Source organism: Bos mutus, chromosome 1 (assembly GCF_027580195.1).
Source record: "Bos mutus isolate GX-2022 chromosome 1, NWIPB_WYAK_1.1, whole genome shotgun sequence".
In the NCBI taxonomy this organism is placed as follows: Eukaryota; Metazoa; Chordata; class Mammalia; order Artiodactyla; family Bovidae; genus Bos; species Bos mutus.
The window spans coordinates 23,880,267-23,894,363 of NC_091617.1; the positions used below are offsets into that span (position 1 = coordinate 23,880,267).

Consider the following 14,097-nt stretch of genomic DNA (forward strand, 5'->3'; position numbering starts at 1 on the left):
CAGCATTGCATATCTGACTTGGTAATATTCTCTACACATTTCCCCCCATAAATATCCTTAACCTCCACTTTCTGGAATTTTAAAGCTTAAAGAATATGGGGATTGTAAATAGGCATGCTTAGTGTAGTATTTGTTTATCATATGTTTGAATTTATGACATATGATTCATGAGCTAATGATCTGTTGTAAGAGCACAGAGATTTCATACAGGGCTAATTTTCTCTGAAATATTTTATAAAAGTTATCGAGAAAGTAGTCTATGTGTAATGGTTCTGTTTAAATTTTGGTTTTCACAGAAATTTCTGTGGGAATCTTATAAGTATGAAATGCAAAACTGGTAAGCTTAAAGCAATACAGTTTTACTCAGAAAATGAGAAGTCTAACATTTCTACTTTTTACTACACATAGTTTCAAATTTTTCGTACTGATTTATGACACCAGTGATCATTTTTTTCAAAGAAACATAAGTCTATATTGGGATCAGTATTTAAATTAATTTATAACAAAAGATGACTTCATTTGCTTTAGGCCCCAAATATGATCTTAGATTATACTTCAACATCTGCTGAAATTCATATAAATTCATAAACATGCATTTTAATAATGCTGATCCTAAGTAGAATTGAAGTGGTGATTTAGTTGCTAAGTTGTGTCTGACTCTTACGACCCCATGGGCTGTGGCCCGCCAGGCTTCTCTGTCCACCGGATTTTCGAGGCAAGAATACTGGAGTCGGTTGCTGTTTCCTTCTCCAAACCAGCAACTGAAGCCAGGTCTCCTGCACTGCAGATAGATTCTTTACCAACTGAGCTACCTGGGAATTCCCAAGTAGAATTGAAAAGCAGGTTGAATTTGATTTCAGTACTTGCCTTTTCTATTTCATTCCAAGTCTTCTTAATATCACAGGTAGATTTTAACCATCATAGGGAAGATTTTAACTATTGGGGAGAAGAAATCCTTTGCAGAGTGGAAAACCCAAGTCTTCATAGGATGCCTTCCACTCACTCTGCAGGCAAAAGTTCACCCACTGATTTTTATCATGTTAATCTTTGACTCTCCATCTCCATATGGAAAATTATATTTGAATGCTTAGAAGAAAGGTAAAAAAAAATGACATGCTATTCAGCACTGATATTTTTTCTTATGATTCAAAAGAGTTAACATATTGATCATAGAACACTAGTGGGTCAGCACCTTAGATTGTAAAAGCAACTGTCAGGAATCAAATATAAACTTTTGAAAGGATCTGGGAGGAGAATTTGGCCTGAATGTAAAGTTTTGCTTCTTTACAAAGCAGAACATGGCAGTTTCCCCAGGGCAAAGTTACTAGCTTCCTATTTCAGTTTTTTCCTATTTCAGTTTTTTTCCTATTTATTCTTTGTTTAAATTCTTCAGACACAAACACGCACTAAAGGTTTGCTCATGGCTCAAAGATGGGCAGCTAGAAAGAGAAACATATTCCCCTGTCTCATATTCTGCATGAAATCATTTTATTTTTTTTTAGAATAACATGCAATGTTATTTATCTTGCTCTTCATTGAGTACTAACAGTGCTTGCCATTGCATGTGAGCTTCCTGTCTGCCAAAAATATTCACTACCTGAGTTGTTATAGGATGAAATAGAATCATGAAGATATTTGGGCAGAAAATATTAGGTGATTTTTGAATCTAGAGAAAATGTTTGATTATATGTGTTAATGGTGTTTGTGAATAGAAAAGTGAACAATATATAGTTTGAATAAAGCCATGCAGCTTTCACAAGGATTCTGTATGTCATATTACGATCTTTATGAAGCCTGCATGATGCTTTTCAAACTAATGCTGGTCATATTTCTATCAATAATTTTTAAGTTATCAACTTTTTAATGGAAGTAAACTAACTTTCACACTTTTAAAGGGTTGAGTTCTATTTTATGAATATTACCTCTGATAGATTTGATTAAACTCAGGAAATGTAAATAATTTAATGAGTGAGCAAATTATGAAATACCAAACACTTCATGCATAGGTTTTAAACCATTGGTGAAATTATTTGACAAAACCGTCCTAAGACAGCTAAAAGATTTGATGGAATTTTTATACTCTGATTATTTGGGCTTGAGTTAAGGCTTATTAAAAGAGGATTAATCTACATTCATAGTTGAGAAATAGCTTATCAGGCAAGGGAATGAGGCTTGGCTGGCAACATTAAAGTTTCCATTTGGAGTAGGAAAATGTGGCCTACTAGAGATAGGCACTCTGAAAGCTTCCTTACCTCAAAATGTCAATTTTCCATGTAGTTATATTTCCCTTCCCCCTCAGTGCTAGCAGGCGTGAGATTAGGATTAATCCTGACAGATAATAGTAGAGGTACTTTGTATATGATCTGAACTTGCAAAATCTCTTTACCTTCTATCTTTCATAAATGCTGCAATAAATTCAGAATATTTAATACATTTCTAAAACAGTTAAGAGTGAGGTGTCTGTAGAGCTTTTTGGAAGCCTTAGCACTAGTCAGACAGTTTTAGCAATAAAAACTCCTATGCACTCTGTGTTGCTGCCGTCAAATTTCTTAATTTTAGATGTTATCAGAAACTCCTGGTAAAAATCATTCACTTATTTCAAAGTTAATTCTGACAAGCACAAAGTTACTACCCTATGATTGTCAAAACTGTGACTAGAGCAAGACTGTTCAACCACTTACCCTCTCTACCGTCTTCCATTCAGCTTTAAGGTGGTTCATCACCTGTGAAATGAGAGCTACTTCAAAACAGCTTTCAAATTTGCTGTCGCATTTATTTTTATGTTTCTCTGTCTCTACACACACAAAAATGTTGATCAAAACACCAAATATGACTTCCATTTTAGGAGATCTAGTTGTTTATCCTTTCTCATCTGTTTTTAATCTCACGGTCTAATAGAACTCAGTTACTTTTGGTCTGCTTTTCAAAATGGAACAAATCTAAAATTTTTGGAGCATGGGAAGAAAAGGAAACCAGAAAAAGTATCCTCTTTTTCGTTTCCTTCAAAAAAGACAACTATTCAACTTTATTACATAAGGGTATTGGGTTTGTTCTTGTTATTGTCTTCTTCTGATAGAAACACACAAAATTGAAGTTTCTCATATATATCAAGTTGTGTCCATAGGCCATTTTAAGTCAATTATGTATTTATATAATGACTGTGTATTTTTGCCTCTTTATAGTTGGTATGAAGATGCACAAGCATAAATGTCTTTAAGAACTATTTTTGACAATCTCTTTGCAGATTTGAAATTATTTAATGATTTATATAAAAGTAGAAAATGGATATGTCTTGAATGTTCTCAAATTTAAAATTCTTTCATTCACAACATTTAACTCTCAGTTGGTAAATATGGACCATACTATAGAGTCCATACTCTAACACATCTGTAAATAAACCTCGATGAATGTTTGAATGTTTTTTCCCCAACTTTTTATTGTGGTACAATACACATTACATGAAATTTGCTATCTTGACCATTTTAAGTGTATCGTTCAGAGGCATTAAATACATTCATGATGCTGTGCACCATCACCACCATCCATCTCCATAAATTTTTTCAACTTTTGAAACTGAAAACCTTTGCCCAGTAAACAACTCCCCATTTCCCTCTCCTTCCAGCTATCACAACCAACATTTTACTTTCTGTCTCTGTGATTTTGATTACCCTGTGTACCTCATATAAATGGACTTCTACAGGTTTTGTCTTTTTGTGACTGGCCTATTTCATTTAACATATTATCCTCAAGGTACATCCAAGTTTTAGCATATGTCAGAATTTCCTTCCTTTTCAAAGCTGATTAATATTCCCTTGCATCTGTATATACACTTATCCATTCATCCATCAATGGATGCTTGGTTTACTTCCACATTTCAGCTGCAATGAATAATGCTATGATGACCATGGATGTACAAATATCTCTTTGATATCTTGATTTCAGATCTTTTGGGTATATATCAAGAAGTGGAATTTCTGGGTCTTATTGTAATTCTATTTTTCATTTTTTGAGGAACAAACATGGTATTTTCAACCAAGGGTAAAATGGTTTTTACCTTCCACAATGGTTTCAATTTATTCACATTCTCAATAATGCTTATTTTATGTTTCCTGTGTAGAAACCCACCTAACAGGTATGAGGTAACATCTTATTGTAGTTTTAATTTCCATCTCCCTAATGATTAATGATGCTGATCATCTTTCCATGTGCTGACTAGCATCTGAATGATATCTTTGGATAAGATTTTGAGTGTTGCATCTTAGTACTTTAATATTTACAGTTTATGAAAACTTTAACATTGGTAAGTACATAAAGTTAAATACAACTTAATTTTTGTTCAGTTGTCCCTGGCTTCAGTTGTCTTCTTTTTTTCTAATATTATTTTTTGATCTGACAGTAACAGAAAATTTGGGTAAGGAAAAAAGAGCATCCAAATTAGAAATGCTCAGCTTCTCCCCTTATATCTCCTAAACAACACATTTGGAGGTGTAGCCCATCCATGTCTGCTGATATTCACAACATTATCTTAGCCCTCTTTTATCAGAATAAAACAATCATTTGATAGTCCATTAAAAAACCACATACTAGAAAGTCACTTCAGATGGAAAGTTAATTAGCTGCACTGTTTTCACATTTTGTGTTTTTCCAAACCAATCAGACATTTGTTTAATGTCACCAGTGATTTTTTTTACAATAATTGTTTCAGATCAGCTTGTTATTTTGTTGTTGTTGTTAAAAACAGTTATTAAAGGGACCCAAAGTGGTATGGACACACAGCTGACTGTTGATTCCCAACACTTAAGGGAGTCCATCCCAAAGTAGACTAGTGATCAGTATTCATCTTCTTCATAGCCAGTCCCGGGCAGGTGCAAAGGTGCTGTCAGATTGTTTTGTAATACACTTGAGAAGATACCTAAAAACTTCATAAAGCAGTGTACTTTAGGTGCCAACGAGATGTTTCTGAAAGCACTGCCTCATAAATTCCTGATAAACCCTTGGATGATGATGATATTGCCCAATTATGATGCCATAAGAGAAATAAGGCAGTGGCCATAGGACTGGAAAAGGTCAGTTTTCATTTCAATCCCAAAGAAAGGCAATGCCAAAGACTGCACAGACTACCACACAATTGCACTCATCTCACATGCTAGTAAAGTAATGCTCAAAATTCTCCAAGCCAGACTTCAACAGTATGTGAACTGTAAACTTCCAAAGTGTTCAAGCTGGATTTAGAAAAGGCAAAGGAGCCAGAGATCAAATTGCTAACATCCATTGGATCATCAAAAAAGCAAGAGAGTTCCAGAAAAATATCTGCTTTATTGTCTGTACCAAAGCCTTTGACTGTGTGGATCACAACAAACTGTGGAAAATTCTTCAAGAAATGAGATGGGAATACCAGACCACCTGACCTGCCTCTTGAGAAATCTGTATGCAGGAAAAGAAGCAACAGTTAGAACTGGACATGGGACAACAGACTGGTTCCAAATCGGGAAAGGAGTATATCAAGGCTGTATACTGTCACCCTGCTTATTTAACTTATATGCAGAGTACATCATGAGAAATGCTGGGCTGGATGAAGCACAAGCTGTAATCAGTGTTTTTGGGAGAAATATCAAGAACCTCAGATATGCAAATGACACCACCTTTATGGCAGAAAGTGAAGAAAAACTAAAGAGCCTCTTGATGAAAGTGAAAGAGGAGAGTGAAAAGTTGCCTTAAAACTCAACATTCAGAAAACTTAGATCATGGCATCTTGTCCCATCACTTCATGGCAAATAGATGGGGAAACAGTGGAAACCGGGGCAGACTTTATTTTTTGGGGCTCCAAAATCACTGCAGATGGTGACTGCAGCCATGAAATTAAAAAACGCTTGCTCCTTGGAAGAAAAACTATGACCAACCTAGATAGCATATTAAAAAGAAGACATTACTTTGCCAACAAAGTCCATCTAGTCAATGCTATGATTTTTCCAGTAGTCATGTATGGATGTGAGAGTTGGACTGTGAAGAAAGCTGAGCACTGAAGAATTAATGCTTTTGAAATGTGATGTTGGAGAAGACTCTTGAGAGTCCCTTGGACTACATGGAGATCAAACCAATCAATCCTAAAAGAAATCAGTCCTGAATATTCATTGCAAGGACTGATGCTGAAGCTGAAACTCCAATACTTTGGCCACCTGATGGGAATCACTGACTGGTTAGAAAAGACTGTAATGCTGGGAAAGATTGCAGGCGGGAGGAAAAGGGGACGACAGAGGATGAGATGGATGGATGATATCACTGAATCTATGGACATGAGTTTGAGTAAGGTCCAGGAGTTGGTGATGGACAGGGAAGCCTGGTGTGCTTCAGTCCATGGGGTTGCAAAGAGTCAGACACGACTGAGCAACTGACCTGAACTGAATAGATATATTCTTAGACAACCTTAGGGAGGGGACTGGGAAACTACATTTAGAAATTTATAAAATCTAAAAAGTGATCATACTTATTAGCTCAAACTTAAGAAACAGGTGAATTATGAGATTATCCAAATGAGAAAGTATTTATTAAGTGTATACTTTAAGTAGCAAGTTCATTAAAAATATGAATCAATTCATAAAATTTTATTTTCACTTTTGCTCACCAAGTAATCATAGTAAATATAATCAGTGTCTTCCAAAGATAGGATGTGTTGAATTCACAGCTGTGAAATGGTATTTTTTCCTTCATCCCCAGGGACTAGTTTAGCTGATGCATATTAATTTTGGTCAGAATTGGAATTGTGCTGTCCATAAACTTCTAAACACCAATTTTTTCCCAATGATTTCCTAGTTAAGTAATTTAGTGGCAAAATTTGACCCCAAATAATATGAAGTCATGTATAGACCTTGTTCCACTAATCGTGAATATTCACATCTCATTGCAACACTAATCATTTTGAATATAGTTGCTGCCTCAGACCCTCTCTGCAGTGTGCATCATATTACCTATCTCAGATCTGAAGCATTTTAATTCCAAACAAACTTAGCTGCAAAGATTGTAGGTAAGAGATGATGGCCCCAAACTGATTTTTATCTTCTTTGCCAATCCTTGACACCCACTTTCATGTTGTTAGGTTTGTAGAATGAAATCTAGTAACCAGAGGGAGTGGGTTCTCCAGCTCTGGCTTTACTGGATGCTTGTTGGTGTTGCTAATATGCTCCATAGTTTTAAAAAGGACTTAAGTTGTATAATCATTACATACAATAGGAATATATTCAATAAGTTGAAAGTCTCATTTTTGTAAAGATTGGAAAATGAAGCAAAGCGTTCAATACATTATATATTCTCTATTCACTACAGTTCATGTCTGTTATACAGTAATTACAGTATTTCAACTCATAGTGCTTCTCAGTGTCCCTAAAAGGACCTGTGATGGAGAAGAATAGGTTATCAATCTGTACCTGTCACTGGTTTTATTAGGATATTACCTGTTTGAACTATCCTGTTTCACTTTCTGTTACGTGCAGTTTTCATTATGCCCTCTAATTAGGACACCTGTATATTAGCATTAAAATTCACAATGTGATAATTCTTTGTTAATGCATGTCAATCTTTCAATACCATATATGTACCAACTGACATACAAATAAAAATTGCCCCTTTGACTTAACCGTGTGTTTGACTGGAAGAATTTTTAGATGTCTTATTAAAGTTGGAACAAATGATGGCTTTGCTTTAGGCCAAACCACTGCTTCTTACTATCTGTGCAATTATGTTAATTATATTTTGCTATAATTCCCAGGGGCTTCAGCTCTAAACGAAGGGCCAATATGTAGTTGTTGTTAATTGTAATTAATATTGACTACTTGTGTGTGTTTCTTTCTTTTTTTTTTTTACAGTTACATTTCAAAGAGGAGATGGAGGACTAATGAGCAATGGAAGGTATACCAAGGAGATTTTTTATTTTTATTGTTAATCAGGACTGAGGAAACTACATAGTAAAAGGCAATTATTGTAATAAATGATCACTTATAAGTCTGAGAATTCTAGAAGGAATTAAACAGCTTACAACAAGGTTTAATGATCTATCTGTTGTGCACTTTAGAGGAATCAAGCCCAGATGTTTCATATCTCCCAGATGCCCCTGAAGAAATTAGTAGTAAATATCACAAGGAATGTGTTCATTTGTTAGCAGGATGTTTATTGCATTAATTAGACATTAGCAAATGAAGGTGCTGTTGTTTAAGGCTCCTTATTGGTTCTCACCAAATTGCTGTGAGTGAACAATTACATATAATCGATCACAAAGTAAATGATTCATAGATGATGAATAGGCTGTAGATTGATAGGACTGGATTCCACAACTTTGGATACTCAATTGAAATTGATAAAAACTGATCACAAACACATATATCCTCATCTATTTTCCCTTTGCTGATATGGAGATTGTAATTAGGCTCTGGTAATAACTTCCAATCTCCCATTTAATCAATATTTTAGCAAAAAGAGATTAGGTCTAATGAGAGCTGGTGGATGTAGCTAGAAAGCAGTTGGATCTTCTGCAGTTTCCATAGAAACACATGTTTCTCTTAAGGATTGTATCACCAAGGGTCTATCGGGGAAAAAAAAAAGTACGATGATTATAGATGTTGCTATATCTTTTTAAGTATGGTAATCTGGAAAGGGATCAGAATCCCACTTTTACGTTAAAGATAGGGATTCTTTGTTGAATATGATGCAAAAGAACTCTCCTTCATAGATGATATGCACATACTGGATCAGACCACAGTGGATCTTTTATCACCCTAAAATGTTTTCATATTCTCCTAACACTTTAAATTTAGAGAACCTGAAAATGTACTATTGATGAAACAGTATAAATACTCTTCATTTATTTCCCTTAAGTTCCTTGCCTCTAAATCAACCATGAGGGCTCATAACAGGGGTTACAGCCTATAGGGGACAGATAAATATGGGAGCTGCAGGAATTGAAGGAGCAATAGCCCAAAGTCCTGGAAATGGCTGATAATAAGCAATCATTCTGACCAATTGTTCCCTTGAGGTGCCAATTTATCATTAGATCTTGTTTCAGGATGCTGCTATGTTACCAGTTGCCTACCAGTTTCTGATGACTGAATTCATTTGGATGTCAGCAGAATCCCAGGCAGGATTCTTCTGCTTCCATTGACAGGGATGATCTATACAGAGCCTTAGTGAATTGCCAAAGTTCCTTAATTCTTGAGAGCCTCCAGATTTTCATTTGAAAGTGAATTAAAATCTTAAATTCTCTAATCCACTGTAGTTTATGAGGCAGATATACAAATCTCTCATGGAGTTCCATGGACTGATTCCTATTTAATTCCTGTTTTAGCCGCCCAGGTCTTCTAAATGCTGGTGATCCCAGTTATCCATGGCTTGCTGACTCATGGCCAGCCACAAGCTTGCCAGTAAACAATAGCAGTAGTGGCCCAAATGAGATTGCAAACTTTGGGCGTGGAGGTAAGTTGTCTTTTTCAAAATTCTGTCATTTGTGATTTGTTTTCTTGTCTCTCCTGGATGTTTTGAAAAAGGCATACCAAAAAGTATTTTCTTCCATAAGTGAATTTAGTGAAGTGCATTTATTCATAGTACTGTACATTTGCTAAATAGTTTATTATAAAGCTGTGGTATCTATTACCTTGAGTAAAACTGAGCTTTTAAGGATGTTATTCAGAGAAGGCAATGGCACCCCACTCCAGTATTCTTGCCTGGAAAATCCCATGGACGGAGGAGCCTGGTAGGCTGCAGTCCATGGGGTCGCGAAGAGTCGGACACGACTGAGCGACTTTACTTTCACTTTTCACTTTTCATGTGTTGGAGAAGGAAATGGCAACCCACTCCAGTGTTCTTGCCTGGAGAATCCCAGGGACAGGGGAGCCTAGTGGGCTGCCGTCTATGGGGTCGCATAGAGTCGGACACGACTGAAGCAACTTAGCAGCAGCAGCAGCAGCAAGGATGTTATTACTAACCAAGAAGATAACTATTCATAATGCATTTTGTTCTTCATACTATTAGTACATGATTAAGGGTTTCCCAGGTAGCACAGTGGTAAAGAATCTGCCTGCCAGTGCAGGAGATGCAAGAGACTTGGGTTCAGTCCTTGGGTTGGGAAGATCCCCTGTAGAAGGAAATGGCAACCCACTCCATTGTTCTTGCCTTGAAAACTTCATGGACAAAGGAGCAAAGAGTTGAACATGACTGAGTGAGCACAGTACATGATTACTAAATCAGGAACTATACAGCCAAACAGGGCTTATGATTTAGAACCAGTCATTTTACTTCTCTGATTATCATTCAGTATATATTTATCGAGTGTATCCTGTGGACCTGGCACTGTGGCAGACAGTAAAAAATATCATATAAGAGGTAGACACTTAAAATAAATATAACAACATGTTGGCAGCTTTTCTGTAATTCTACAGTTGATAATTTGTACCCCAAATAAAAAACAAAAATATTCTAAGTAGCTGACATGCTAAAGTCTTCAAAATTTGGTACTAGAATCCTCTCCATAGGTCTTTATAAAGAAAACAGAATTGGACTTATTATGAAAATCACCACCTTCCCCTCTCCACCTTTTCATCCAGTCATTAGGAGAGCAATGGATTTAGAGAAAGATAGGACTGGAAAAGACTGGAAAAGTCTCAGGCCCCAGTGTTTAGTTCAGCTGATACATGGGTTTTCCATTGGCATAAGATTGTGCAGACAGCAAATGGACTGGTACCTTGCCAGTACCCCACATGAAAGAGCTGTCTCCTGGGAGGAGGAAGGTGCTATGGATGGAGTATTATTTAGGCTGATACAAGAAGGGACGGTAGGAAATCAAAAGTGTGTAGAAAGTGTGTAGAGAAGAAATTTACTGTGTCTTATGATTCAGAAAGCAAGGGAAACATTGACCTCTTTAAGAAATGAATGAATTTCCTAATGACTTGAGTATCAATTGCAAGGCAAAAAAGTGCTAAGAAATATAGAAGGACAGGTAACAGAGGGTTTTCTAAGCCACATAAAGCCTTTAAACTTTGTTAGAGGATGATCAGAAGCCATTAATGGACTTTAAGAGGAGAATTCTAGAATGCAAGTGCTGTTTTAAATCATCCATCTAGCTACTGGGTGGAGGACAGAGATAGGGTGAAAATTTTGGATGATTAATTAGGAGAATAGTGCTGTAATCTAAGAAAGTTTGTGTGAATCCACTGAAGGATTTCTAGGATTTCTTCTTCTAGGAAGAACTAATGTAGGAGACTCAGGACTAAGCTAAGTACTCTGGGTTTACTGTAAACCTCAGTGGTGGATTTCACATGTATGAGTGTGTAAACATATTGACTTAGAATACAGTCGTGGATATTGGCCTTTTCTCTTTATGAATGTAAGACCAATGCATGTTTAGATATATTTAAAATGGTATTTTAAATAATAAAGTTACTAATATTGCACAACTCTGCATCGTGTCAGTACCAACCGAAAAAGGGGACCTCCCTCCCGTAAGTTGTATGACTACTCGGCATCCTACTTACCCTCTGTAATTCAGTCCACCCTATTTAGATTCTCAGTTGCCCAGACTCTCTGAAAGTGGCTGCCTCCCCTAGGTGTCAGAATTCTGAGCCCTGCAATTATAGGTGTCACTTTACTTTGGATAGTTCTGTGCCCAAGCATAGTCTTATCATGAAATCAAAACATTCCTCCCTGCCCTACCCACTGATTTCAAAATTCTGTTCATAAAGCTTTTATCAATCAAGCCTTTTTTCTTGTATTGGAATAACACACCATTCTATCTTTATATCAAGAGATAAATGCACAAAGATGGAGAAAGTGTTTATTTTTTTCAGTTTCTAGCAGATTATATTAACATTATAAAATGTCTCAATCTAATTTAGCCAAAGGATACTTATGAAGATTTTCAAGGTTTGTTTTTTTTGTTTCCATTTCCACTTCATTTTCATGACATGAAAATATTTCACAGGTCGCTCTCAAGGCCATGACAAAGTTTTTGCAGAGTTAACTGTATCTCTTTTCAGTGTGATAAGAATTTTAAGCATTTACTAAAAAGACAGGACGTTTCACAAATTCCATTTCCTTTGCACAATAAATGTAATAAGTGTAAGACATAGATAATCATATTTCTAGCTTAGAGGTCAAGAAACTAAGGTTTATCAAGGTGAATAATTTGAGACCTATGTGTAGAGTCCAGATCTAACAGATTTTAAAGCCTATATTCTTTTATTTACACCACTTTGCAATTTTTAAGGTAGCATTCACATGTATGATTGTATTACCAAGTACACTTAGAGGAATAAGCGTGGATACTGACGTTTTTGACATTTTTTCCTTTAAGAATGTTTACTAATGCATTTTTTTTTTACTAATGCATTTTTAAATGTAATGAAAATACTATTTTGAATAATCAAGTTACTAATAATCACATGTATTCATTTTGACAATACAAACTATAAAAATGCCCTTTAATTTTTCAGTAAGTACTTACTCTTTACAAAACACTAGATGAGGAATTACGGAAATATAGACATAAATCCCAGGTACTCTGTCCTCAGGTAACTTAAGATACAGTGAAGGAGACAGTCATTCATGGAAGTAATTATTCCAAGCAAAAAGAAATAAATGCATGTGTAACTAGGGTGCTGAAAAACTGAAGAATGAAATCATGAGTAATTCTGACTAGATTGAAGGGTTTCTATAATTCATAAGTTTCAGACACAAACATTAACAAATGCCAGTGAGATAACCTAAAGTATCAAGAAGGGGTAGATGTGGACTGTGTAGAATGTAAAATGAAAAGCCCTGTCTAAAGATGGCAGCATCTATTCGAGTCCAGGCTCCTGGGAGGAAGACTGGCCCAGAGTTCCAAATCATCTGATGTTATAGGATAATTCCCCACATGCAAGTAGTCATGTATAAGCCTCTAGTATTTTATTGTTGGGACATAATTCAATTTATTTTTTGAAAATGTAAGAGTGAGCAAATAACATTTGAAGGAAATGTGCAGCCCCCAAATCAATATAGAAGCACTTAGAATTGAAGACTAATTTCATCCAGCTGAGAGAGATTCTATTTCTAGAACCATAGCTTTAGTTGGCATAGAATATGAAGGATTAGATTTTCATACTATATTTTTTTCCATTTTAAAACATGTGAACACACAACCATTTCAAAAACTGGCAGTAGCTCACAATCTAAATCCAAAGCTTTGGAGAACCTCATATTCAAGATGTTGGGAAGTTGGGGTCAGTGTTGAAGAAGGGTATCTGTCCAGTTCATCAGTGAAAGACATGGTAGAGGAGGCAGAAACAAAACTCAAAAAACCTCCCTAGAGTGAACGACCTACTTTCACAATTTTGATATATTATTAAATATCAAGCATCTCAGAGAATAAAAATCATACTGACCTGATGCTTTAGAATGAAACATATATCTTTGTCATCAAATTTTCTAATCAGTTTACAGCTAAAAACAAGGGCAAGAAAACAGTTATAAAATTCTGAATCCGAAAACAATGTGCATACTTATACAACTTGATGAAATATTATAAATATGAACATGTTTAACTATTTAAAATAGTTATTTTAAAACTACATATATACTTAATTATAAAACAGGTTGGAATTTCAGACTTCTGAACCTTCAGAAAGAACCTACAGTGTGTGATTATAGTGTATGAAATGCACTTTAAATGTCTTGTTACTGTTGCTAAAGAAGATCATTTTTAGCTTTTGTAAAATGCAAAAGCAAAATTAATATTTTTACAAGAATCCTTATTTCAAGTACTGTTAGATATCATAGAATCTAAAAGCTTTAGGATATTTTGACTCCTTCAGTCTTCTCCGTGTGATGATAAGCTGGTTTTGTTACTGAGATCATTTGGTTTATTATTACATTACTATAACTAGTTGAAAATTTTCCATAATGAAATGAAGAGGGTTGTTGAACTCATGTCCTGTGAAATGTGACTTTCAGAACATAGATTATTAAGTAGCATAATACATATTCACTTTTAACTCTACATGAATAAAAATAGTATTAGTAGGGGGTTTTTTTGTTTGTTTGTTTTTGTATTTTTTTAGATTCTAGTATCTTCATTCTGAG

General features: G+C 35.3%; 1 protein-coding gene across 9 annotated transcripts in view; it reads left to right on the top strand.

The window, feature by feature from the left end:
* The window catches only part of ROBO2 (roundabout guidance receptor 2), a 665,412-nt gene that overhangs the window by 599,773 nt on the left and 51,542 nt on the right, over window positions 1-14,097 (top strand). For all 9 annotated transcript variants that reach the window (XM_070367751.1, XM_070367755.1, XM_070367758.1 and 6 more), the window contains 2 exons: window positions 7,860-7,902; window positions 9,332-9,459. In XM_070367751.1, coding sequence (XP_070223852.1) covers window positions 7,860-7,902; window positions 9,332-9,459 — 171 coding nt within the window. The remainder of the gene's footprint in view (window positions 1-7,859; window positions 7,903-9,331; window positions 9,460-14,097) is intronic.